The sequence below is a fragment of the Canis lupus genome, chromosome 37, assembly GCF_003254725.2.
Source record: "Canis lupus dingo isolate Sandy chromosome 37, ASM325472v2, whole genome shotgun sequence".
NCBI lineage: Eukaryota > Metazoa > Chordata > Mammalia > Carnivora > Canidae > Canis > Canis lupus.
This window is the reverse complement of record NC_064279.1, coordinates 25,576,384-25,603,543: the sequence shown is the minus strand read 5'-3', so window position 1 is coordinate 25,603,543 and position 27,160 is coordinate 25,576,384. Positions and strand designations below refer to the sequence as shown.

Sequence of the window (27,160 nt, the reverse complement as noted above, 5' to 3'; positions counted from 1 at the left end):
GGGTCCTGTCGTCCTTTGGCTTTATCCTTCCCCTGCCTCCCATTCCTCCCCACAGTTCATGCAGCTATTGGCTTGCTAGAGGGGATGTAATGCCCAGACCAACTTTTTATTAAGCTTATGCAGCTAACAGACTTGTAAACAGTGCCAATTGACAAAGTTTTGCTGAGTATTACAGCTTGTGTCCACTAAACACGCCTCTCTCTGACATTAAAAACAAAAGATCAAAGTAAACAAATACTGAGAGAGAGGATGAAGAGACACATCTTGAGTCTTCCAGGAAGGCAAAAGAAAAGACCGCCACACGGCTTGGTCCCAGGCGTTCAGCATGCCTAGAGTGCTGCCACCAGCACGTCTCCCTCCCTGCCAGCGGCTGGTACGGGTGGGGGAGAGGGGCCATCTTGGGCATGCTGCGGACACAGCATTTGCTGGTGTTGACAGCCTCCTGGAGCTGCGGTGGCAGACTGCGGTGTCAGGAGCCCATCTCCCTCCTGGGAGTGGTGGAGGGAGCCCAGGTCCCGGAGGCGGCCTGAGACGGTAGCCCGTACACCTCAGCGGGGTGAGCTTGCCCCTCTCTTCTCCAGTGCAGTTCAGCATTGAGGTTGTCTATTCCCGGTCGGCGGTAAAACCTGAGCTGTTTTCCTCCAGGTTCCCCCTCCCTTCCCCAACTCAGGGGAGCAGGAGAAGGGGGCGGGGAAGGATCACTGAGGGGGCAGGGGGATCCCCCGGGGATCGGTGACCTGGCCCTCTTGCAGGTTCTTCACCAGTTGTGCCAGCCAGCGTTTCGTGGTGGTGTCATCTTTTAGCACCTGGGCGAAGGTGGTGTCCTTCAGCTGATCAGGGAGGCACTGCCTGAGCGCTTCACGTGCCCTACATCAGAGACAAACAAGCCAACCAGGGAGACCAGCAAATAAACCCACATTTGGAGAACGGGGAAGAGGCTCTTTCTTAGACATAAATATACAGAATCCTGGGAATATGTGGTTCAGTCAAATTATCTTAAGAATCCATTAAAATTCCTTAAAACTTGTATTAGGAGTGGGCTCAGAGATCTCCAGGATCTGTCATCTTGTGAACATTTTCAGAATGATGTCTCAATGTGGAATTTCAGGATAAAGCAAAATGGAATGGTACAATAGTTCAATTCAAACTGCTTTCTGATTTATTACAGTAAATACTGTCAATATGCTCATGGTAGTAACAGATGGGTTATAGTAAATGAAACACTTCCAAAATCAGTACATGAATAGGGAAGATGACCTGACTCACCGTATGATAAATTAATGAACTTGAATTCTAAATTAATATAAATTTGTGTCTTTCCAAAAACTGCCTCAGTTTTTTTTTTTTTTTTTTTTTCTTAAAGTAAGCTCTATGCCCAACATGGGGCTCAAACGCACAACTTCGAGATCCAGAGTGGCATGTGCTACCAACTGCACCCTTCAGGTGCCCGTTTTAGTTTTATAGTTAAAACACTTAATAAATTGAGATGAGAAGTAAAAACAAAATTATAGTAGCAATATGATCAGATGAAATTTCAAATGTTTCATTTTCTTTAAAAGATAATCAGTGACAAATCAAATCCAGAACCTCAAGGTAAGTGTTAATGGTTTATAAAGCTGTTTTAAATAAAGTTATGGCTTTTGTACTCAGACTAGTTTAAGTAAACATATTTTCAAACTGATAACATGAACCACTGAAGAACGAGACAAAATGGTTGAAGAAGTAGTTAGGGCTTGAATAACCTCAGAGGCAGAAGGATGCATTCACATTAAATTGAGTTATCCTCATTCCTAGGAACATAGAAATTGCCCATTATGTGGTTTAGCAGAACCTGAGCAAGTGGCTTTCAGCATGAATTATGGATTTACAAAGCAAAAGGTCAAATGTTTCTAAAATGCATTATATCTACAACGTATGATTTCTGACAGAAAGATTATGAAGATAGGGAGATAAAATAATTAGCTCAAGGACTTTACAGGAATCAAAGAGAAGAAATGAAAATATAATTTAAGAGCCCTCTGGGGCTCTATTCCATTCTTAAGCGATCTTTGAAAATAGACCTTCTCTTTCTGACCACCTGGGGTAGCAATAACTAGATATAATAGAAAGCTCAAACTAGGGGCGCCTGGTTGGCTCAGTCGGTTAAGCATCGGTCTTTGGCTCAGATCATGATCCCAAGGGTCCTGGGATGGAGCTCTACATAGGACTCCCTGCTCAGCAGGAAGCTTGCTTCTCCCTCTCCCTCTGCCGTCCCCCTGCTTGTGCTCTCTTTCTCTCTCAAATGAATACATAAAAATAAAATCTTTAAAAATAAAAAAAAGAAAGCTTAAACCATAGGAGTAATGTATCATACGGTTCCCTGGGAACTGCCTGGACTCTCTGGAATTCTAGAAGAAGGTAAGGAGTTACAGAGAGACAGAGATAAAACTCTGATGGATTTTTTAAAGTAAGCTCTATGCCCTAATGTGGGGCTTGAACTCATGACTCTGAGATCAAGAGCTGCATGCTCTACTGACTAAGCCAGCCAGGTGTCCCCAATACTCTGATGGACTTTTAAATTTAGCACTTCAGATCTAAAAGGAATTAACTAAGTTCTGCCAAACTAATTATTGTTATATCCCTTCCCTACTCTAAAGATATAGGAGCTATGCCACGAGATGGGGCAACTATTCACCAGAGTGTTTCCCTAACATCCTATAAATCCTGTAAATGTTTACCTGGGATTATCTGAGAGTCGAAGGTAACACCTCACTACATGCTTCAACAGACGGGCAGAAGGCTCTTTGGATAGCTGCAGGACCATCTTACCCTGTTTTCCCCCAAAATGGGTTGGGGTAGGAAAAAACACACAAACATAAAATAATCCTAGTTGACATCAGAAATCAGATATTTCAAGAATCATTATACAAGGTTCCAGGAAGAAGCTGTTCAGTGTCAATGACAAAGGGACTAAACTATGTTATTAAAAGTAATTGTAAGGGGGATAGATAGAAGAACTCACCAAAATCATGGCAACATGGGAGAAACGCTCGTATGTCTGACATATATATGCCAAACCTGTGTCATCTAAGAGGATCTTCTGGAGGATGAATGTGGCAACCTGGAGGAAAAAAAAAAAAAATGGGAGTCCAAAATATTGCTCAGACTTGCCTTCTAATGGTCGATTCACCTTCCAATAATTGTGAATCAGAAAATTAAACAGAGGGCAGCCCCAATGGCTCAGCGGTTTGGTGCTGCCTTCAGCCCAGGGTGTGATCCTGGAGACCCAGGACTGAATCCCACATGGGGCTCCCTGAATGGAACCTGTTTCTCCCTCTGCCTGTGTCTCTGCCTCTCTGCCTCTGTGTCTCTCATGAATAAATAAATAAAATCTTTAAAAAAAATTAAAAAAAATTAAGCAGAGACCTTGACAATATGTACAAGTTAGTCAACAAGGACACGCATAACTTATTTATTTTATTTATTTATTTATTTGTAAGATTTTATTTATTTATTCATAAGAGACACAGAGGCAGAAACATAGGGAGAGTGAGAAGCAGGCCCCTCACAGGAAGCCTGATGCGGGACTCGATCCCCAGACCCGGGATCACACCCTGAGCCAAAGGCAGATGCTCAACCAGTGAGCCACCCAGGCGTCCCAAGACATGCATAATTTAAACAAAATTAATAATAAACATCACTATATTGAATACCTACTATGAGCCAAAATTATAGTACAACATAACAGATATTATTTTCGCAATAAACCTATGAGGTAAGTACCCACTATTATTCTTTTTACATTAAAGGGGTAGGTTCTGGGTAATTATCAGATTCTTAAAAATGTAGGTACTTTTTCAGTTACTGATACCAACTATGTGCCAAGCCTAACTGCTAATCAGTAACTTGTCAGGTTAAGGCATCAATTAACAAAGCCACTAAGTTGCAGAGTTGAGATCCAAATCTACTTTAAATACAGAGGCTTTTCTCTTTTCCATGGACAAAGATGAGTTTAGAAATCCATCTGTGCCTCATCTCTTCTAAATGAGGTATGTAAAGCTTTTCCTACTCTCTCTCTTGCTTTTTTTTTTTTTTTTTTTTTTAAAGTAGGCTTCATGGGGCACCTGGGTGGCCCAGTGGTTGAGCGTCTGCCTTTGGCTCAGGGTGTGATCCTGGAGTCCTGGGATGGAGTTCTGCATCAGGCTTCCCATAGGGGGTTTGCTTATCCCTCTATGTCTTTGCCTCTCTGTGTCTCTCATGAATGAATACATAAAATCTTAATAAATAAATAAAGTGGCTTCATGCCCAGTATGGAGCCCAGTGTCAGTCAAACTCATGACCCTGAGATCAAGACCTGAGCCAAGATCCAGAGTTGGACACTTAACTGACTAAACCACCCAGGTGCTCCAAGCTTTTCCTACTCTTAAAAGATCTTTAAGAATTAAGATTTTAGGGCAACCCAGGTGGCTCAGTGGTTTAGCGCCGCCTTCAGCCCAGGGCGTGATCCTGGAGACCTGGGATCGAGTCCCACATCAGGCTCCCTGCATGGAGCCTGCTTCGCCCTCTGCCTGTGTCTCTGCCTCTCTCTCTCTCTCTGTGTCTCTCATGAATAAATAAAATCTTTAAAAAAAAAAGATTTTATTTTATTATCATTTTTTGAAGATTTTGTTTATTTTGAGAGACAAAATAGAGAGGGAGGGAGAAGCAGGCTCCCTGAGGGGAGCCCGATGTGGCACTCGATACCAGGACCCCAGGATCATGACCTGAGCCAAAGGCAGATGCTGAACCACTGAGCCACCCAAGTGCCCCAAGAATTAAGATTTTAAAGTCTTCCTTCTAAAACTGTTCCAACAATAGTAAAGAATATCCTCAATTTGAACTCATTAACTCTTATACAGAAGGGACTAAAAAATACTGGTTAATTCAGGTCAAACAATTATTTTAATCATTTCCTTTCTTGGCTGCTCATCAGAACCAACTGTGGGAATTATTTATTTCATTTTACTCGGGTATAAAATTGTGGTTAGACTAAATAATGGCCCCCAAAGATATCGAGGACCAATCACCAAATTCTGTAATTCCTACCTTAAATGGTAAAAGGCACTCTGCATATGTGATTAAGGACTTTGGGGATGGGGGTGATTGGCTGGCTCAGTTGGAAGAGCATGTGACTCTTGATTCTCAGGTTTTGAGTTCGAGTCCCATGTGGGTGTAGAGATTACTTCAAACTTAAAAAAATTAAAAAAAAAAAATCTTGGGGGAGATGAATCATTCTGGATTATCTAGGAGGGCTGTAAATGTAATTTTAAGAGGGAGGTGGAGGGTGATTTGACCACATAGGAAAGGGACGTGACAGAGCACGAAGAGATTTGAACACGCGACATCGCTGGCTTTGAAGATGGAGGAGGGGAGCACGAGCCAAGGAATGTAATTCTCAAAGACGGAAAAAACAAGGAAAGAGATGCTTCCTTAGAGGCTCCAAAAGGAATGTTGCCCTACTAATACCCTGACTTTAGCTTGGTGAAACTGATTTACAATTTCTAAGTTCCAGAACTACAAGAGAATAAATCTATGTTGTTTTAAGTCACCAAGTTTGTGGAATTTGTTATGGGAGCAAGAGGAAATACACACGCAAAATATGTATAGTGCACAAAGTGCCCTAATCTTCAGTGTATCTTAATAAATTTTTACATATGTACACATTTATGAACCACAGCCAAATTAAAATATGAAAGCTTTCCAACACTCCAGGATATTCTGTTGTGCCTTTCCTCAGTCAGTATCCTTCCTTGAGAGGGAAGCCTGGGTGGCTCAGTTGGCTAAGTGTCTGACTTCGGCTCGGGTTATCATCTCAGGGTCCTGTGACAGGGCTCCACATCAGGCTCTGTGCTGAGCGGGGACTCGGTTTCTCCATCTCCCTGTGCCTGTCCCCCTGCTCTGTGCGTTCTCCTCTCAAATATATAAAATCTTAACAAAAAACCAAACCACCCTTCCCTGAGAAGTAAACAGTATTCAGACTTATCCCCACTGACTGGTTTTGCCGCTTTTTTGACTTTCACAGAAATGGAATCATTAAATATGAATTCATAAATGTGCTGGCTTCTTTTGCTCAATATAATCCCTATGAGTATCATCTATGCTGCACATATCAGTATTCTTCCTAATTATTGTGTAGTTTATTTGTGGCTATACTACAATTTATCTTTTATGAATACTGCTGCTATAAACATTCTTATACATACATCTGTGATGTATACAAGAGCTCATTTCTCTTGGATATATACCCAAGAGTGAGACTGCTGGGTCAAACAGTAGGCTTGTGTTGATAGTGCATACTGCCAAATAGTTTCCCAAAACAGTTATACTATACACTCAATTACAGGGACTTTTTTTTAAAGAAACACCAATGTCTAGACTTTACTACCCTAGAGAATGATTCAGTAGGTCAGAGATTGGACCTGGGCATCTCTAGTTTTAAAACACTTCAGTGGGGTGCTTGGGTGGCTCAGTCAGTTGAGCATCCAACTCCTGATTTCAGCTCAGGTCATGATCTTGGGTTGGGCTCTGTGCTGGATGTGAAGCCTGCTTAAGATGCTCTCTTCCTCCCTGCTCCCACCTCCTGCACTCCCCCTTCTCAAAAAACAAAAATAAAAACCACTTCACAGGTGATCATTCCACACAGCCTTGATTGACACCCTGTGCTTTACTGAGTACCTACTATAGCAAGATGTTAGACTAAGTATTAAACATAAAAACTGAATGTGGGGACATTTGGCTCAGTGATTGAGCATCTGCCTTTGGCTCAGGTCGTGATTCTGGGGTCCTGGGATTGAGTCCCGCATCAGGCTCCCCACAGGGAGCCTTCTTCTCCCTCCATCTACAGCTCTCCCTCTCTCATGAATAAATAAAATTAAAAAAACCAAAACCAAATGAACCCCCCCCCGCCAAAACCCAAAACTGACTGTGGTAAGGTTTCGGCTTGCATGGAGCAAATGAGGACAAGTCACGAGGTATTAACCATACCAGGTAGGATATGTCATACAAGCTAATGGGAACCTATATGTGTTCAGAATGCATTAACTTTAGTAATAGGTAAGGAATGTAAACAAGGGAGAGATCATTAAGATGGCATTCCTGAAAAAGGGAGAGATGTCACAAAAGAAATGGTTTCTTTCCTATCCCATCCGTAAAAAACCAACTTGAAAAACCTATTCACAGGAAACCACTGATATAAGATGACAGAGTACAGTTGTATCCATTCTGATCCTGTCCCAGAAAGCCACTGAAATTAACAAAACGCCCTAAAATTAGGGAAGAAACAAAAGAAAAAACACACACATAGATCCCTACATCACTTACTTTTGTATGTTTAAGGAGAAAAATGAATGCAGAGGTATTAATACCTCCCAAATATATACATCCCAGACTGGGTGGAAAATATTCGGAGGTAAAATACTTGATTGCCAATCTGGGCAGCTAATTGGGGGCTCAGCGGTTTAGTGCCGCCTTCAGCCCAGGATGCGATCCTAGAGACCGGGGATCAAGTCCCACGTCAGACTCCCTGCATGGAGACTGCTTCTCCCTCTGCCTGTGTCTCTCTGCCTCTCTTTCTCTCTGTGTCTCTCATGAATAAATAAAATCTTAAAAAAAAATAAAAAACTGCCAATCTGAGCTCCTACCACCATCACTCTTTCCTCCATTATTTTTATTTTATTTTATTTTTTATTTTTATTTACTCACGAGAGATACAGAGCGAGAGAGAGAGAGGCAGAGACATAGGCAGAGGGAGAAGCAGACTCCCTGCAAGAAGCCTGATGTGGGACTCGATCTCTGGACCAGGATCACACCCTGCACCAAAGGCAGATGCTCAACCACTGAGCCACCCAGGCGTCCCTGAATTAAAAATTAATTCAATGTGACTGAGCATACTTTAGAAGTAGAGGTTGATGTTGCTAAAAATAGCAACATGGAAAAGTAGCCTTGAGAAAAATCACATGACATGAAATAAAGAAGTAGAAAGCTATTAAAGGGAAAAAAGGATAGGTTGGAAAGATACACAATGTGGCATAACTGATGTTGCTGAGAGGCCAGAACAAATTAAAAACTATAAAAATTAATGAGACACAAAGAGGATACTCTTCCAGAAAAAAATTTGATATAAGATTATTAAATGAACTTAAAAATAATAAAAAAAAAGCTTACAGACATCCACACAGAAAACGCAAGTTCACCAACAAAAGGAAAAACTTGGGCTGGCCCAAGATTTCTCTGTATACTCAATATCAAAGACATCAGTGCTATGGCAACATAGTTCTGACAAGGAGAAACGAGGTAAGAATTTTTTACCCAGTCATGGTGTCATTCATAGAAAGCAAAGTAAGCAGAAGCTCAAGTATACATATACTTGAATATGCATAAAAAAATGCTTGGAATGATACACCCATGGAGAAGTAGGTTCAGAGAAAAGGGAGAAATTTAGTTTTTAATTTTATATTCCTCTTAAGGGTCTGGGTTTTTAAAAGATCATTTTTTAATAATTTTTATCTAAAAGAGAAAATATATACATAGAAGTTTCAGAAAGTCTAAAGGGATGCAGAAAATGCTCCTAGGAGCATAAAGTAGTCCAAGAGCCAACACAATATAGAATCTAAGTTGAAAAGCACATACCGTTTTAGAAAGTTCACTTCCAGATTCCATAATGCGCAAACACAAAGGGATAATTTCTGTTGTCAATAAAAAGTTGATTACTTCTTGCTCATCTGTTTTCACTAAGGCCCCTAAAGGAAATATGGACAAACAAAATTATTTTACAGTCAGGTTTTGAATTAAAATTTGGGGCGCCTGGGTGGCTCAGTTGGTTAAGTGTCTGCCTTTGGCTCAGGTCATGATCTCAGGGTCCTGAGATAGAGCCCCAGGTCATGCTCCTTGCTCAATGGGGAGCTTGCTTCTCCCACTCCCTCTGCCTGCCCCTCCTCCTGCTGTGTCCTCTGTCAAAAACAAACAAACAAACAAAACAACAACAAAGACCCAACAACTTTATTTTTTTTAAAAAAGATTTTATTTATTTATTCATGAGAGACACAGAAAGAGAGGCAGAGACACAGGCAGAGGGAGAAGCAGGCTCCATGCAGGGAGCTTGACGCAGAACTCGATCCTGGGACTCCAGGATGACACCCTGGGCTGAAGGCGGCGCTAAACCTCTGAGCTACCTGGGCTGCCCCCACCCAACAACTTTAAAATTAACTTTGTAGTGTTCATCCAGCTAGCTGTAGAACTTAACTAACAGAGAACAAAAACTGTGGTTCATTTCAGAGAATCAGATTCATAATGATGTTAAAGAAGAAATAAAAAAACAGGAGGAGGGTAGCCCGGGTGGCTCAGCGGTTTAGCACTGCCGTCGGCCCAGGGTGTGATCCTGGAGACCTAGGATCGAGTCCCGCATCGGGCTCCTTGCATGGAGCCTGCTTCTCCCTCTGCCTGTGTCTCTGCCTCTATCTCTCTCCCTGTGTCTCTCGTGAATAAATAAAATCTTAAAAAAACAAAACAAAACAGGAAGAGAAAACAGAGGTTGACTGTCATCAGTCAGCATTTGAAAGATCAGATACCAAGTTGGGTCCATCACATAATTAGCAGCAGGTCAGCCATCTAAATCATTTTTCTATAACTCTTGGTAGACAGCCACACAATAATATCATGATCTATTCTCCATTTATTTTATGTGAGAGAGAAGAATTCTGTATCAGTATAAAAAGATATTCCCACGTAGCAAAGAAATGGTGCCAGTTCGAATCCTACTTCACAATGGACATAAACAAACACTGCTTCTTGGTTATTTAATTGTCACTTTCTCTACAGAGTGCAAATCTGGTAGGGTTTACCCAAACAAGAAGCATACACACACTTCAACTCTAATCCTAATTCCACAACTAGTTTACCTAAGTTTGATAGAGTTACCTTCCCTTTATAGGTCTCTGTTTATCTATAAAATAAGAGTTGATCTCACAATTCTGAGATGATGACCTCAGCTGAAATCAAGAGTTGGGTGCTTAATAGACTGAGCCCCCAGACACCCTAAAAAACCAACTCAAATTCTTATCTCTGTAATAATACTTTTGTTGTTGTTTTTAAAGATTTTATTTATTTTAAATGCAGAGATGGGGAGGAGAGAGAGAGAGAGAGCAAGCACAAGCAGAGGGAGCAGCAAAAAGAGAGAGGGAGAAGACTCCCTGCTGAGCAGGGAGCCCAATGTGGGGCTCAATCCCAAGACCCTGGGATCATGACCTGAGCTGAAGGCAGATACTTAACCGACCAAGCCACTCAGGTGCCCCAATAATACTTTGTTGACTTCAGTTCTTGTTTTCTATTCTCCCAACGATTCTAGTAAATGTTTCTACATATATGCTGAATATAATTCCAAATGTTGGGTCTCATATGCATACATATATTTTTAAATATTTATTTATTCATGAGAGACACAGAGACACACACACACACACACACACACAGAGTGGGGGTAAGGGGCAGAGGGAGAAGCAGCCTCCATGCAGGGAGCCCGACATGGGACTCGATCCTGGGACTCCAGGATCATGCCCTGAGCTGAAGGCAGGCGCTTAACTGCTGAGTCACCCAGGCATCCCTATTTATTTACTTATTACTTAAGAAATATTTATCACCTATTACCATTTATTCAATATTAAGTCCTCATTTATTATTGAAAATAGACTCAATCTCAAAAACAAAAATGAAGAATGGTGAACAAAACCTGTAAAAAACAAGACAAAACACTTAAGATCACTATTATGAATGATTTCAGACTTGCAAAACCATCCCAATAACTTACCAATAACTCCAAGACTGGTTAGTCGAAGATATTCAAAGGGTCGTGTTTTGCTGACAGTGTGCAAAAAGGGGTACAAAAAAAGTGGGATGTGTGCTGCAAGAAATGCTGACCTGGAAGAAAAAAATAATCCCAATCAGAACCCAGAGTTCATTTCTAAGGATTCCGAATATTTATTTCCATACAGTCCGTTTTATAAGGCCTGAAACATTGCCTAACCAAGGAATCTCTAGGAAAGAGTTACAGGTCATTAGCCTAGACCAGCAGTTCACAGTTGGGGTCATTTTGCCCACCAGGGTACATGTGACAATGTCTGGAGATATTTTTGGTTGGCACAACCGAAGGGGTGCTATTGGCATCCAGTGAACAGAGGCCAGGGATGCTGCTAAATATTCAACGGTGCATAGGACAGGCCACTTTCACTCCCCTCCTCCTACCACAAAATCTAGCTCAAAATGGTAATGTCAAGGTTAAAAAAAACCTAGTCTAGGTCTATGGTTAAGAGAATACACGATTTTCCCTGTAATCAGTACCAAGTACCTGAAAAACATAAAATATCCAATTGTGGATTTAAAAAAATAGGTCATATAATGCCATTAAGTGCCCAAGAGAGTTTCCTAGGTGCCTTCCCTTACCTAATTTATGACTGAATAATAATATTCAGGAACAGTCAGACAAAACCTCATAAACCAAGATGAAAAACTAAGGTGTTTTCAGATTTATCTGCTATGTTTATTTTTATTTGTATTTTTTTAAAGATTTTATTCATAGAGACAGAGGGGGCAGAGACACAGGCAGAGGGAGAAGCAGGCTTCATACAGGAAGCCCGACGTGGGACTCGATCCCGGGTCCCCAGGATCACACCCCAGGCTGAAGGCAGTGCTAAACCTCTGCGCCACAGGGGCTGCCCTATCTGCTATGTTTAAATGCACACTGTTCATTTTTAGTTAGAGCAGTTCAGAAACACTAAGTATTCTAAAAACATTTTAAAGATTTTATTTATTTTTAGAGAAAGAGAGAGTACATTCATGAGGGGAGGAGCAGAAGGGGAAAGAATCTAAAGCAGACTCCATGTTGAGTGTGGAGCCCAACGTGTGCCTTGATCTCATGACACCGAGATTATGACCTGAGCTGAAACCAAGAGTTGGAGGCTTAACCAACTGAGCCACCCAGGTGCCCCTTTAAAAACACTGTAATCCATGGGATCCCTGGGTGGCGCAGCGGTTTGGCGCCTGCCTTTGGCCCAGGGCGCAATCCTGGAGACCCGGGGTCGAATCCCACGTCAGGCTCGCTGCATGGAGCCTGCTTCTCCCTCTGCCTGTGTCTCTGCCTCTCTCTCTCTCTCTGGGTGACTATCATAAATAAATAAAAATTAAAAAAAATAAAAATAAAAACACTGTAATCCTAAGCTAATATGTCAGGCAACTAATATAGAACCAATCTATTATATTATTTATAGTTAACACCTTGTGGAAGAGCCAACACTCTTAAATTTTTAACACTCAAAGTACTCTTGCACTTTTCTTAAGTGCTTAAGCGTAATTTTCATAATAACTTCTCTAAAGTTTTGAAATGTCAGTGCCAACCCAGCACTCAGATTTTATACCTGACAAAGAGATGAAAGGCTTTAATAAGATGACTGTTAAATGCTTTAAAACCATAAAGGTTAAAAAAAAAAAAAACCCATAAAGGTCATAAAGATTACTGAAGAGTATTTCTCTTGTCGGACGTAGCAGGCCAAATGGCATGCCAATTTTGATCTACTACAAGGTTGCCTAGGATCCTGTGTTAAGAAAGATTCTGAAGCCAAATCTCGGTTCAGTAGGAAAAAATGCTGGGTTCAAATATTTACTGAACTCCTACTAAATGCCATGCACTGTGCCTCACCGATGGCAAAATGATGCCTACCATATATTCAGGAGGGAGAAATATCTACATGCCTGACCTTTCCTGAGAGGTGAACACCACTCTCTTTTTTTTTTTAAATAGTAAACTCAAAAAAATAAATAAATAAATAAATAGTAAACTCTACTCCCAATGTGGGGCTTGAATTCATAACCCCAAGATCAAGAGTCGCATCTCTACTAGCTGAGCTGGCCAGGGGCCCTGTGAATACCATTCTTTTAAAGTTCATCACTATGTATAGGTAAAAGGTAATTAAAACAATGGATTATTAGTCTTAAAAAGGAAAGAAATTCTGACATATGGTACCATATGGACATTATACTAAATGAAATAAACCAATCACAAAAAGACAAATACTGAATGATTTCACTTAAATGAAGTACTCAAGAGTAGTCAAAAATCAAAGAGACAGAAAGTAGAATGATGGTTATCAGGTGCTATGAGAATGAGGAGTTATGGTTTAATGGGTATCATTTCAGTTTTATAAGATGAAAAGTTATGGAGATGCATGGTGGGGATGGATGCCCACTGCAAATACATTTAATACTACTGAACTCTATGCTTAAAAATAGTTGAAATGTTAAGTTTATGTTATATATATATTTTTTTTTTTACCAAAAAAAAAAAAAAAAAAAGCAAAAAAGTTTATAAAAGAATATGCCAATCAAAACTATACTGTTACCACATGAAAACTTGAATAATAATAATAAAAAAATACTTGGTGAATTAGAGATGAGAAATTCTTTAAGGAAAAAAAAAGTAAACAAGAATCTTAAAGATCCACATCCACACACATGCATCCTACTGCATGCCTCTCCTCTCCTCAAAAAGAAAAAGACCGTATTTGATACAAACCTCCATCAACGGACTCATCAAAACACCTACCTGGTTTCTGGGTGTGATGCCACACATTGCAGTAATGCCAGAGCATTGCAAACTCTGTTAGATTGGTGTGCTGTCAAGGTGGGTGGGTTGATAGATGGATAAATATTTACAATTTCCTATGAAATGGAAACCAGCACCAGATAAATAAGGAATAACTTATTTCAAAAGTAATTCTCATGGTATTAAAGCAAAAACCCTACAAACCTCCCACAACCCTTAATTCCACATATCCTGTAAAAATTGAATCATCAAAGTATGAGCAAAAATAAACAAATAATGCTCCTATCTTTTCTTCAGAAATATACTTGAGACTATGAGACATTTCTACATAGGTCTCTAGGAAGATTACTCTGGAGGCAACTGTAGTCACCTATACTTCCTCTTATATCTAGCATCTGTTGAGGCCTTCACTTGAGGGGCTATTATAGTTGAAATCCTTCTTTCTGTCAACACCCTGCTTTAAGTTACAGTGATAACTAGCCAGATAGCAAGTGTCAGTAAATCAACCACAGTGACTCATAAAGAAGTCTGAGTTTGGTCAGGTAGCAACTGCCCCAAGGGAGAGATAAGAACAGGGGTATCCATGTGGAGGTACCTATAATCAGCAGTGAATATGTGTACTCTCTGTCCAAAGGGGATGATCTGCTGTATACAAATTCCTTTTAACTGTAAAAACTTTTAGTGAAAATGTTTCTAAAAAAAAGATTAGTTTGGGGTACTAAAAATACACTTATTGTAAAAAAGCAGTGAATATAGAATTGTTCAATTGTTGAACTGTTATATTGAACACCTGAAACGAATGGAACACCGTATGTTAACTGTACTTTAAAAAAAGATTAGTTTCTTGACTACATGAAGTAGAAATTGAATGCAAATTTACTTAACAGATTTGAAAAATTATTAGGAATTTTAAACAACACTTTAAAAGATGATTATCCCATTATCTTGATATCTTAGGATTATACTGTATCACTTTATTCTCCACCAATGACCATTACAGTCAAAACCAAATTTCAGTGATTCATTAATGTACAAGCTTACCTACTTCTAATCCTACAGCTGTTATATCTTTATCTTAACATTTACTTTCACCAGAATATACCCTGCAGTTCTTATATTCTACCTTCTGCTTTTTCTTCTCTCACCTAGAAATATCTTGTACGATTCCTAAAGCTGTGTTTTTTGAAATGTGGTTCTCAGACTACCTTACCTGCATCAGGATGACCTAAGAATAGAGCAGGTGCTTGTTAAAAACACAGATTTTTAATCTTAGACTAAATAAATCTTTTGAGTAAGATCTATGAACCTGCATTTTAACAAGCACCTCAGACTTTTCTAAAACAGATTCTTCCAAATCCTAACATTTAAAGAATCATTCTTCTCAAGTCTTTAAAATCATTTCAGCCAAAGCAGAGACAGAAGTGTGATGAACAAGACTGAACTGTAACTCACGGACATATACCCACCTGTAAAAGTGCTGCAATAGTACCAAATGAATGCCACAGCATGGGTGCAAGGTCAGGAACAGATTCTCGCTTCTTACTCAGCTCCAGCAGAGCATTTTCCCTTGTCTCAGGACTGGACAGCTCATTGATCCACTGATAGATTTTTTCTCTATCTACTTGAGCCAGTGCAGTAGGCACAGGCTTTAAGTGAAAACAAGAAAGTGAACATGTGAGTTTCACTGGAGTCAAACCAAGTCTTATTTACTCTTCTTTAGAAGGAGTATATTTTTCCTAAATACAAGGGGAGCTTTTCTACATACATACCTAAGTCAATCTATCAATATCTAAAATGCATATATCCTTTTAATAACTGCATGCTTAGGAATATCTCCTCTAGGTATACTTGGGCTATACCGAAGACATACCAGGATGTTTACTGCTGCGTTGTTTTATTTTTTTAAAATTTTTTATTTATTTATGATAGACACACACACACACACAGAGGCAGAGACACAGGCAGAGGGAGAAGCAGGCTCCATGCACCGGGAGCCCGACGTGGGATTCGATCCCGGGTCTCCAGGATCGCACCCTGGGCCAAAGGCAGGCGCTAAACCGCTGCGCCACCCAGGGATCCCTGCTGCGTTGTTTTATAAGTGAAAACTTGAAATAGTACATATCTATCAACTAGGAACTGTTAAATATGTATGATTATATCTTTGTAATACTATGAAACCCTTTTTAAAAAAACATACCTCTACATGTGGATACTAAACTTAAAAAAGGGGTACAGAACAGCATATATGCTTCCATTAATATACACAAACCTATTCTTATATATTTATGTATGTTTCTGGAATGACACATAAGAAACTTAACAGTAACAACAAAAAATGTAACTGTAATAAAGCTAAAGTTGGAATCTATATGGGAGATTTACCTTCCTTTTTAAAGCTTTTATTTATTTGAGAGAGAGGGAGAGAGAGAATGCAAAAGAGCACATGTGCACCAGGGAGGAGGTGGAGGGAGCAGAGGGGGAGGGAGAAGAATCCAAGCAGACTCCACATGCAGAGGCTAATGCAGGGTTCAATCTCAACACTCAATCTTAAGACCCTGAGATCATGATCTGAACTGAAACCAAGAGTTGGAGGCTCAAACAACTAAGCCACCTAGGCGCCCTGATTTACTTTTCATTATGTACAATAAAGTCTTCTGTATAGTTTGAACTTTTTTAAAGCATATGACTACAATAGTTTTTGAAAGAAAAAAATTTACAACCTCTCCACCTACTGCTAGTCCTTCCCCAGTATTCCAGCAATACCCTCCATGAAGCAGAAAACCTATGTAATTTGGAAAAGCTTCCCTTCTAATGATTCTTATACATACTCTACCTCCACCCCTTTAAGAATCATTTATTACTTACTCATGTAGGAACATTCTTTCATTAATGTGCTAAAGCATCACACCATTTCAAAAGAACCTAAGCATTTCTATAATTCTCTATACTTGCCAGCCTTGTGACCTTGGTTAAATTCCTTAATTACTCTTCTCTGGAAAAGAAGATGATAGACTAGAAAAACGATTACCATTGCTATTTCTAGCTCTAATGTCCTAACAAATCTATGATTTCTATGCCCAATATTTTCTCACTTAATTCCTCCAACCAAGGGGAATAGATTGGTAGGTAGGGTGAGTAGGTAGAAAAAAGGGCAACTACACTTGTAGATGATATCACTAACAGCCAGAGGAATTAACCTGTTCAATTCACCCAAGTATGAAGCTGAATATTCCAGTGCCTTCTTGAACTGTATCACACAACTTTGCATGATATTTACATGTTCCCTCTACACCTTAGTGTGACAGAATGATGACCATACCATCGTACAGATGGGAAGATGAGGAACAGAAAGGACAGCTGTCTTTGAAGAACAGAAGTCTAAGGTAGACTATGAAGTATACTCACAATTACTCTACCCAAGTTGAACAATAGCCTTCTATAAATGGAAGCTTGATTATAAGCTTTTAGCTTAATGCTTATCATTTCACTTGCTTGACAGAATGAACCACAGGTGTTCTGCTAAATGGACTGAAATACCATGCAGCTCAAGTCTTCTGTAAGTGCCTTAGAATAATCTGTTGTAAAGTGTTTTGTAATTCCCATCAGTTATGCTCAAGGAAACACAGGCTCCCACAGCAACAATATGAAATGGGTAGTCCTTCCCATTCCCCAACAGCAGAAGCAGTACTGACCAAGCACATGCCCTTTCCAAGCTGCTACAGATAGGCCCTCAACTTAAAAAATTATTTTTGGAAATATAATTCCCACCAGAAGACAGGGCATGTTTATTTAGAGTATTACGTCACCTTAAAAGCTCAGTGGAAACAAGGGCTAAAATTTTAGCTTTGGGTTTCCTGCCCACAGTCTCCTGCATGACCCACAATCCAGTAACTAAAGGAGCCTCAGAGACACTCCTCCAGCAATATAATATCTATCCTGAATAGTCGTTACTCATTCAACTCTCCCTAAAGTCCTGTCGCCCCAACACCATCATCAGTAAGCTCTACTGTCGTCATCAGAGCCAGTCTGCGACTTGTATCTGGAATTCCTATGCCTCAAGCTGCCCTGGGGAGTCCAAGATAAAAAAGCAGGATGTACTTGTAGCCATCAGTCTATCATATATCATGGTTTCTGGATACCAGGACCCACTCCCCATGTATTCCCTTTCCAAAGCTGTCCTGACTCCAGAAAAGAGATGGTATCCCTGGAGCACGGCTAACTCCAATGCTTAGTGACAACCAAGGTCATGGCCACCTGCTGCCAAGCAATACTCCAACTTTTGAGGCTACTTGTGGAATTACAGCATCCAAGGGGCTTTGGTTCTAAGAGAGCTAGGGGCTCTGTAGCCATTCTAGAAATGGGAAGGCAGTGAGGGGTAAAGACCCTCTTTTTCATCATCCCTGGTGAATTTTGCCCCCAATTTAATAGTAGGTCTTAGTTTAAACCCATGGAATACCTATTTGTTATGAGATGAATACAATTATTGCTGAAAATAAAAATGGGAGCTAACATGTATAGTGCTTATTACTCTGTCAGGCATTGTTCTAAATGAATACTTGCTACCACCCTGATTTTATAAAGGAACAGAGAAGTTATTTAACAGGTAAGTGCCAAAGTCAAAATTTGAACCCAGGCAGCATGGCAACAGAGTATACTTCTTAACTGCTTTGCTCAGGCTGCTTCTCACCTTCCTGAAAAATTAGGTCTGATAAAAACCCTATTTCCTGTGACACAGACAAGATACAGGAAACATGTAAACATTTCAGACAAAAATTAAAATGTTACTGCTGTTAGTTCAGCAAAATCTGAAAAAATAATCAGCACCATGAAAATACCATTGATGTGAAGAGAAATTCTCGACTTAACTGAGATCACAAAGTACTTGATAATCACCATTTTAATGAGAAAGTCAGTGAGATGGTTTGACATAATTCCCTATGCAAATCATGGTTCACATAGGAATAATCTAGCTAGTGCTAACCACTAACACCCACACACACCTCCCCCACATACATCAACAGGTAATTTTGTAGCACATCCAGAAGTTTATTTTGGAGGATAAAGGGAAAAATATTTTTACATTTTAGTCACATGTTGATTTATGTACAGATGACTCTTGAACGTGGCTTTGAACTGCACACATCCACTCATTCATAGTTTTAGTAAATACACTACTGTGTATTTTCTCTTCCTTACGACTTAACATTTTCTTTTACTTTATTTTTAAAGATTTTATTTATTTATTCATGAGAGACACACAGAGAGAGAGGCAGAGACAAAGGCAGAGGGAGAAGCAGGCTCCCTATGGGGAGCCTGATACGGAGCTTGATCCCAGGACCCCGGGATCATGATCTGAGCCAAAGGCAGATGCTCACATACTGAGCTACCCAGGCACACCTTTTTCTTTTACTTTATTATAAAAATATAGTATATAAAATTATAACCTACAAGATATGTGTTGAATCAACTGTTATCAGTAAAGCTAGTAGTTAAGAATAGGCTATTAGGACTTAAGTTTTGGGGGAGCTGAGTTATATGCAGAATTTGACTGTGTGTATGGAGTAAGGTCGCTTCTCTTTTTTTAAAACATTTTTTTTTAAATTTTTATTTATTTATGATAGTCACAGAGAGAGAGAGAGAGAGGCGGAGACATAGGCAGAGGGAGAAGCAGGCTCCATGCACCAGGAGCCCGATATGGGATTCGATCCCGGGTCTCCAGGATCGCGCCCTGGGCCAAAGGCAGGCGCTAAACCGCTGCGCCACCCAGGGATCCCTAAGGTCGCTTCTCTAACTCCCATCTTGTTCAGGGGTAGTATCTGTATTAGTACCTGTATTAATGTTATCAAACAACTGATAAAATTTTTGGACATATCCTTGAATAAAACTCCAAAGCATAACTCCAGCATCTCACTAGATCTTGATGTTAATAAAAACCCCAAGTGTATCTTACTCTCCTTCTAAATCCCAAGGATCATTTAGGCACACCTTTCACAAAAATGAGAATCTGGAAATTAAGGTCTTCCTAAACAGATGTGGGAAGTGAAAGAGGGTGGATGAGGAAAGAAACAGAACTGTACTGTACACTTTATTTACATATGTATGTATGTATTTTTGAGAGAGAGAGAGAGAGAGAGAGAGAGAGCACATGTGTGCAAGCAGGGCAGAGGGTGAGGGAGAGCATCTTAAACAGGCTCCATTCCCAGAGTGGAGCCCAATGTGGGGCTTGATCCCAAGATCATGACCTGAGATGAAACCAAGAGTCAGACACTTAACCGACTGAGCCACCCAGGCATTGCTAGTATACTTTTTTTTTTTTTGCTAGTATACTTTTGATTTATTTTATTTATTTTTTTTTACTAGTATACTTTTTAAAACATGGTTTCATCTAATTAATGGTCAGAACAACAAAATTACCCTCATTTTACTCTTGATAAAAACTATGAGTAAATGATGGCAGGTTTCCTCCTGCTCCCATTCTCTATTTAAAGATCTCCTCTAGGGATGCCTGAGTGGCTCAGTGGTTGAGTGTCTGCCTTCGGCTGGGGGCATGATCCTGAAGTTGCAGGATCAAGTCCCACATTGGGCTCCTTGCGTGGACCCTGCTTCTCCTCCGTCTGCCTATGTCTCTGCTTCTCTCTGTCTCTCATCAATAAGTAAATAAAATCTTTATTTATATATATATATATATATATATATATATATATATATATATATATCTCCTCTAAAGATTCCTAATCCAAGTGCTACAATTCTTTTAGTTTATAATTTACTAACACATTTCTGAGGCTGTGGGTGATAATGGAACTCCACCTAGTAGCACACATTGTTCAGTGGCTGATAAGCAATTTATCTATGACTTCTCTACTGGAGACTACTTAAACACATTGAAAATAATAGCAGGATACGACCACAAGAGTGGAGCTTAACGCTTCTTGAATCACATGAAATCTATGGATCTTTTCCTCAGAAAAATATACAATTGCAAATGGTTTTGTACGTAATTTTTTTCCACAAAATTTAAACATAATTTCTAAGAATTCATAGACCCCCATGAAACCTATCCATGGATCCAGAATTAAGAACCGTTTATCAAGTTAAAGAATAGGAAGACCTCAATTTACACATAACTACACAAGTACAGTAAGTGGAATGCACCCTGGGTTGGGAGCCAGAAATGGCCTCAAAACAAAGTTTTGGCATTTCTAGAATTGTGTGACCTAGGATAAGTCATTTACTTTTCCAAGCCTCAATTTTATCATTCATAAAATGAGGGAACTATGATTATCAAAGTCCCAGGCAGCTCTAAAATCTTGGATATTATTTTATTTAGCTCTTAATTAAAAGTGAGAGACTAATTCCAGAGCTCTTTTAAAAAGTTAATTTTATCATTAATGTGCATAAGTTTTAAGTGCACCATTTTAAGTGTTTATTTCAATGAATTTTGAGAAATCTATATACTTGAGTAACCATCACAACCAAGAGATAGACCTCTTCTACCATCCCCAAAGGTTCTCTTCTGCTTCTTTCAGTAAACCCCACACCCAGTCCTAGGCAACCATGAATAGGCATTCCACCACTACAGATTAGGTATGCCTTTTCTAGAAATTATTTATAGGTGGTGAAATTTATTAAGCACACCCTATTTATATCAATATACCAATCACTGTGGATTACCTTCCTTTACTCTCAAAATTCTAGGAGGAAACAGGTTCAGGGACATTTAGCAGACTCAAATTCGCACTGCGAGTATACAGCAGAATTAGATTCAAACTGTAGTCTACTTCTTTCTAGAATCAGTCAGCCCTACTTGGTCTATAGGACTGAAATCACAATAATCTTTCCAAGTTGAAATTTTTTAAGAACTCAATACAGGACTCTGAGTTTAATAGTCTATTATAATACAACTCATAAACAGTGGGTTCAATTACATACGCAGAAACCAGAAAGTCATTTATGAGAAGAATGGGTTGGACTATTATCATTCTCAACACTTACTTCCAAGATTAGAAATCATATAACTGTGTATTTTTAGGTATAACCTCCTTAAAGTTAGTGGTCTTTTCCTTATAACAGATTTTTTTTTAAGATTTTATTTATTTATTCATGAGAGACAGAGAGAGAGAGAGAGAGAGAGAGAGAGAGAGAGAAAGAGAGGCAGAGACACAGGCAGAGGGAGAAGCAGGCTCCATGCAGGGAGCCTGATGTGCGACCCGATCCCAGGTCTCCAGGATCAGGCCCCAGGCCGAAGGCAGGTGCCAAACCGCTGAGCCATCCAGGGATCCCCATAACAGATATGTTTTAAGAATATTTATATTATCAAAATTTAGGAGGAAATCACTCTCCTCTTTTCTGTTTAATGGTTTGGATATGAAAAATGTATTTCAAGGAACTTTTTTCTTTCAACAAAGCTTAACACAGGCAAGACATTTACCAACGTAAGTCATTAATGGTTAACTCTTAAGTGTCACAAACACATGGCAGACAGTTGATCTTTTATCTCTGAAAGATCTTGACTCCCATGTGAAAAGGAGAAAGACATTCACAACTTAACAAAAGACCCACATTATCCATAAATGGGAATAAAATATGACATACCCTCTGAGTAATTTACAAAATTCATGTTTTTGGGGGGTTTTAAAAATTATTTATTTACTTTTAAAGATTTTATTTATTTATTCCTGAGAGACACAGAGAGAGTGGCAGAGGCATATAGGCAGAGGGAGAAGCAGGCTCTCCATGGGACGCCATCCCAGGACCCCCGGATTACAACATGAGCCAAAGGTAGATGCTCAATCACCGAGCCTCTCAGGTGCCCCACAAAATTGATGGATGGTTTTTTAAAACAGAAAATAACCAAATCCCTCAATACAACTTTACATTTAAGAGCCAAAATACTTGTTGGTTTTTCTACCAATAAATATGTGACAGTCAATAAACAAAGAATGGTATAAGATTGTAATAGAGATTATTTTCCTAAATCTAGAGATGACTCAACATGTGGCTTTGGTGTCTACATGATGATAATCCAAGAAAATACTTTCTAAATAATGCCAAAGGGAAATATTAAATGAACTATCTTACCTTTATAAAGGCCAGAATGTTCTTCAAAATATCTTTTTAAAAATGTGAGGGGCACCTGGTGGTTCAGTGGTTGAGCATCTGTCTTTGGCTCAGGTTGTGATCCCAGGGTCCTGGGATCGAGTTCTGAATCAGGCTCCCCATGGGGGTGTGTTTCTCCCTCTGTCTAGGTCTCAATGAATAAATAAATAAAATCTCAAAAAAAAAAAAAAAGTGAACAGACAGAAGTTAAGGCAATTTGCTTAAAGCTTCAACAGAAGACATGAGAGGAGACAGTGTTTAAATCAGATCCCTCAGAGTGCACAATGTTCTTTCTACTTGCCACAGACAAGAGAATTTGGGAGTCTAGCACAGTTTCAACAAAAAGATGTACTCATGATACTACTGGTTAGGTATAAAGTAAGGGGGAAAATGTGTATGAGAATGCCAAAATTGCTAGAGCAAATTAGTGGAGGAAATTAAAAACAAAACAAAACAAAAACATACCCAATGCATCTCTTAAAGGCTTACCTTTGACTATTTGGTTGCTAGTATGACATTCATTAAAGATCCACAGTATGTGAAGATCTGTAATGCTTTAATTCTGAAACAACTTCCAAGGTCCACAACAAAGTGATTTGTTACTTTGCTGAGACAGAAATTATACTCCCAAGGCTTAAGTCTGGGAGCAAGTCATATAACCAAGGAGTGTACCTAAACAACTACTGAGCATTCTGCTATTCTTATTTCCTCTTTAGAATAATCCTGTGTGGTATTTCCATCCTATTTAACAGACGTCAGAAAGAAATTCTATTCCATGGTGGCAATAATGACAATGTTAAAAAGTATTCTGTAAAGTTCGACGAGAGTCTACTTATACCGTGCATTTCTAGCCTAATATACTACTATTAAAGAGTCAAAATTTAAGATACTTCCCAAATTCTCAGTTCTTTCATCTAGTGAATAAAATCCTACATTCATGTGATCACATTCTCCTTTGATAGTACTATCGCTCTAGCTGAAGTGATGATCTACTTGTTATTTTTTTTTTAAAGATTTTATTTATTTATTCATGAGAGACACACAGAGGGAGAGAGGCAGAGACATAAGCAGAGGGAGAAGCAGGCTTCATACAGGGAGCCCGACGCGGGACTCGATCCTGGGTCTCCAAGATCATACCCTGGCTGAAGGCGGCGCTAAACCACTGAGTCACCCGGGCTGCCCTCTACTTGTTATTTTAAAAAAGATAAAGGTACACACGAGTACAAAATTTGTCATCAAGCAAAAAAACATCTTCTCAAGTGGCTTAGATTATTGCAGGCACTATTGTATGTTATCATATACCATTACTGTCCCTTTACCCAGATCAGAATAACACAGGCAGTTTAGTCTAATAGAATGCATGAAGGATTGGGAAAGAGGTGGTGGCTCAACTTGTCAATGCTTCAGTTTCCTCAGTAATCAAATAGTTTAGGGAATGAATGCTACAAAGGAACTTCTCAGAGCTTCTGTGGGAGCTCAAAAGCACTGATGGATGAAAATGTATCTAAAATCTTAAATTTTAAATCAATGTAAAGCACTGCAAATTTAATTAAAGAAACACATATTGAATATTTATTATAAGTAATGAACCACAGCTTTAATGGCTGTTCAGAAGATACATTAGTTTGGGGTGCCTGGGTGGCTCAGTCCGCTAAGAGTCCAACTCTTGATTTCCACCCAGGTCATGATCTCAGGGTTGTGGGATTGAGCCCTGAGTAGGGCTCCATGCTCAGCAGGAGTTTGCTTGAGATTCTCTCTCTCCCTCTGCCTCTCTCTCAAAATAAATGAATAATAACTCTTAAACGATGCATTATAGAACAAGTAAAAATAAAAGGAGTTGAGTAAGCATGGTGTTTGGAGAGTCATGGACAAAAGAGTAGTTTGGTATCAAAGCCTGGAGAAGACACAATCAGATTTTGAGAATTGGACAAACCAAGCTTAGAAGAATCCTTTGTGTAACCTATCCCTCCCCTACCAACAGCAGCCTCATCTTCTGACTTGCTTCTTCCTCAACTGCATGTATAATTTAGGAGAAGAAACAACAAAGCTGGAGGAACCGCAATTAACTAACTGAAAGATGTAAAGGTATCCACTGAGTAGTTATGAACACTTAGAAACATGATGACAAGGAGGCAGAGATGCCACTGGCCCTGGAGATAGCAATGTTTTCTACAGCTGAGTCATACTCAATACCAGTTTTCCACTTTTTATATTTAAAGTAATTTTTTTGATTCCCTGTTTAGTACTTATGTCATTTTTCCTGATAATACAATTTAAGTATACTACCCCTCTTGAGTCACTTCATCTTAGTTAAACAGGAAAAGGGCAACTGGTATTCAGAAGAGTGTACTCCAATCACACGATCTCATTTTCCCATTATGGCTGTGTGCTCTCTGTAGTCACCTCCCTCATCTATACTCTTTCATTCAGCAAAATAATTGAGCCCTTACTTTGTGCCAGGAACTGTCCTGGCACTTGGGGTAACCATGTAAACAGGACCCACAGGATCTCGGTCCTTGCCCTCAAGACAGACAGTCAACAAACAAGTAAATGAACACAGAAATGACAAAACTGGGATCAGCGCTGATAAAGATATTTTAACGGAGAAAAGTTGGGGGTTACAGAACTTATTTAAAAAGAGTGCTCAGGGAAGGCTATTTTAAGGAGATTTAGGCAGAGACCCCAGGGAAGAGGATCCAGTTTGGGTGTGTATGGGCATGTGCAACTGGGGGTGGGTACGTGGTAAGAAGAGCATCCCAGGAATAGAGATCAGAAAGTGCAAGCCGAGTGGAAAAGCAGGGGCAGCCGATGTAGCTGGAGCTTACGGAGCAAGTGATGTAAGATTACACCGCAAAACGTGGGTAGGGACCGTATGGCACAGGGAGGGCCTTGTAGGCCCCAGCAAGGAGTCTAGATTTTATGTAAATGCAATGGAAAGCCAAAAAATTACTTCAGACGGGTGAATTACACGATCCGTTTTTCTTGTTAAAAGACCGCCCTGGTAAAATGAGCTGTGTGTGTGTGGGGGGACTTTTAAGCGCAGGGAACCGTAAGTCAGACGTAGTAATTATTCACTTCTCCCAATTTCAGATTTTCCACCTGTGAAGCAAGTGGGGCGAGCTAGAAGCCATTTCCTTCCCGCTGCAAAGTGCCGGGGCATGAGGTCCGAGCGCAAGGGCCGTGTCGGATCGACCACGGAATTCCCCGTCATCCCCGCCGCCGCCCGGCACGCAACCGGCACCCGAAACTGTTGGTCAGCGCAGGGAATCAATGAATGGCCCGTCCCGGCCGCGAGGGAGGCGCTCGGGCGCTGGACCAGGCCCCGGGGCCGGAAAAGAACGCGATACGCGGCGCAGGAGGCCGCGAGAGCCGACCCGAGGGAAAAGTGGGGGGTCAGCTCCGCCACGGTCCGGGCGCGACGAGGAGGAGGGCCGGGGCCTCGCAGCCGGGGGGCAGGAGGAGCTGGACGCCGGGCCCGACACGGGGACCGCCGAGAGCAGGCCGAGACGCGGGGCTGAGGAGGGGGTGTGGGCCCAGGCCGGAACGCCCAGCCACTCACCGCAGCCGTCGCCAGGCTGTGCATGTTGGGAGCGGCCGCCGCTCTTCTCCCGCTGCCGGACGCGCCGCAGCCGCGTCCCCGCTTCAGTGACTCTGCCGCCAGAGATGAAGAGCCGCCGCAGCCGCCATCCGCCTCCGGCTCGCTCCGCCCCCTTCGCGGCCCTATGACCTTTCACCCCTGACCCCGCCCACACACCTCTTCCCGCCTCCTGGCTCTCGGCGGAGTTGAGTCCCAGAGTATGTCCTTTACCCCTTAAGATTCTGAGCCAGAAGGACGTCTGCCACCTACTAGTCCCCGCAGCCTCTGGCTTTGCGCAGGTATTCCCCAGACAGGGGCGTGAACTCTGACTCTCCTCCGGAGGCCAGGGAAGGGCGGGAAAAGCCGGACGGTCTCGGAGGACACGTAGTGCGCATGCCCGACCGGGCTGTGTAGGAGGGAAAGGATGGGAGGACCAGAGTGCGTGAAGCGGCGAGTGAGCATGCGTACCACTTCCCCGCGGGGGTGGGGCCTTCTCGGCTAGGCGGCGCTCGGTGCCGGGGCGGGGCGAAGGCGTAGGAAGGGCGGAGCTTGCAGGCTTGCGCGCACGCGCCTCGTCCGGGCGCGTCGAGTGTGCGTGCGTGCGTGCGTGTTTGCGTGTGGTCACAGTTCCCGCCATCAGCCGCTCTCCCTGACTAGGGGGAGTGAGCGGCCCCTCTCCTCCGTGCCCGGTGTCCCTTCCTTCCTTACCCTCGGCTCCTCCCCCTCCGCGCGGACTCTGTGCTTCCGGCAGGCCGGTGCAGGGCTCCGGACCCGCAGGCACAGGTAAGGTGGGCCCGGCGGCCAGCTTCTCAACCGAGCCGTTTTCCCAGGTCCCCCTCCCCCGCCCCCCGCCCCTTGCGGTCCGCCCACTCGGCGTT

General features: G+C 41.1%; 2 protein-coding genes across 11 annotated transcripts in view; one reads left to right on the top strand and one right to left on the bottom strand.

Moving 5' to 3' along the window:
- Window positions 1-87: 87 nt before the first annotated feature.
- Window positions 88-26,633, bottom strand: CNOT9 (CCR4-NOT transcription complex subunit 9). 3 transcript variants are annotated; one of them, XM_025442101.3, is made up of 8 exons: window positions 26,265-26,633; window positions 15,073-15,252; window positions 13,607-13,722; window positions 10,820-10,929; window positions 8,647-8,756; window positions 3,002-3,100; window positions 2,718-2,809; window positions 88-867 (listed from the first exon to the last, which is right to left on the bottom strand). In XM_025442101.3, exons 1-8 carry the CDS (start codon window positions 26,286-26,288, stop codon window positions 699-701), a joined length of 900 nt encoding a protein of 299 aa, XP_025297886.1. In that variant the 5' UTR covers window positions 26,289-26,633; the 3' UTR covers window positions 88-698. The 3 variants fall into 3 exon arrangements, with proteins under 3 accessions (XP_025297886.1, XP_025297888.1, XP_025297887.1); XM_025442103.3 differs by lacking the exon at window positions 26,265-26,633 and adding an exon at window positions 25,805-25,940; XM_025442102.3 differs by lacking the exon at window positions 88-867 and adding an exon at window positions 1,137-1,790.
- Window positions 26,634-26,922: 289 nt separating this feature from the next.
- USP37 (ubiquitin specific peptidase 37) overlaps window positions 26,923-27,160 on the top strand; it is a 96,019-nt gene continuing 95,781 nt past the window's right edge. For 6 of the 8 annotated variants that reach the window (XM_025442096.3, XM_049106793.1, XM_049106795.1 and 3 more), the window contains exon 1: window positions 26,925-27,065. The gene's annotated coding sequence lies outside the window, so the exon portion shown is untranslated. Of the gene's footprint in view, window positions 27,066-27,160 lie in introns of all 8 variants that reach the window. The other 2 variants (XM_025442098.3, XM_049106792.1) reach the window with 1 other exon arrangement.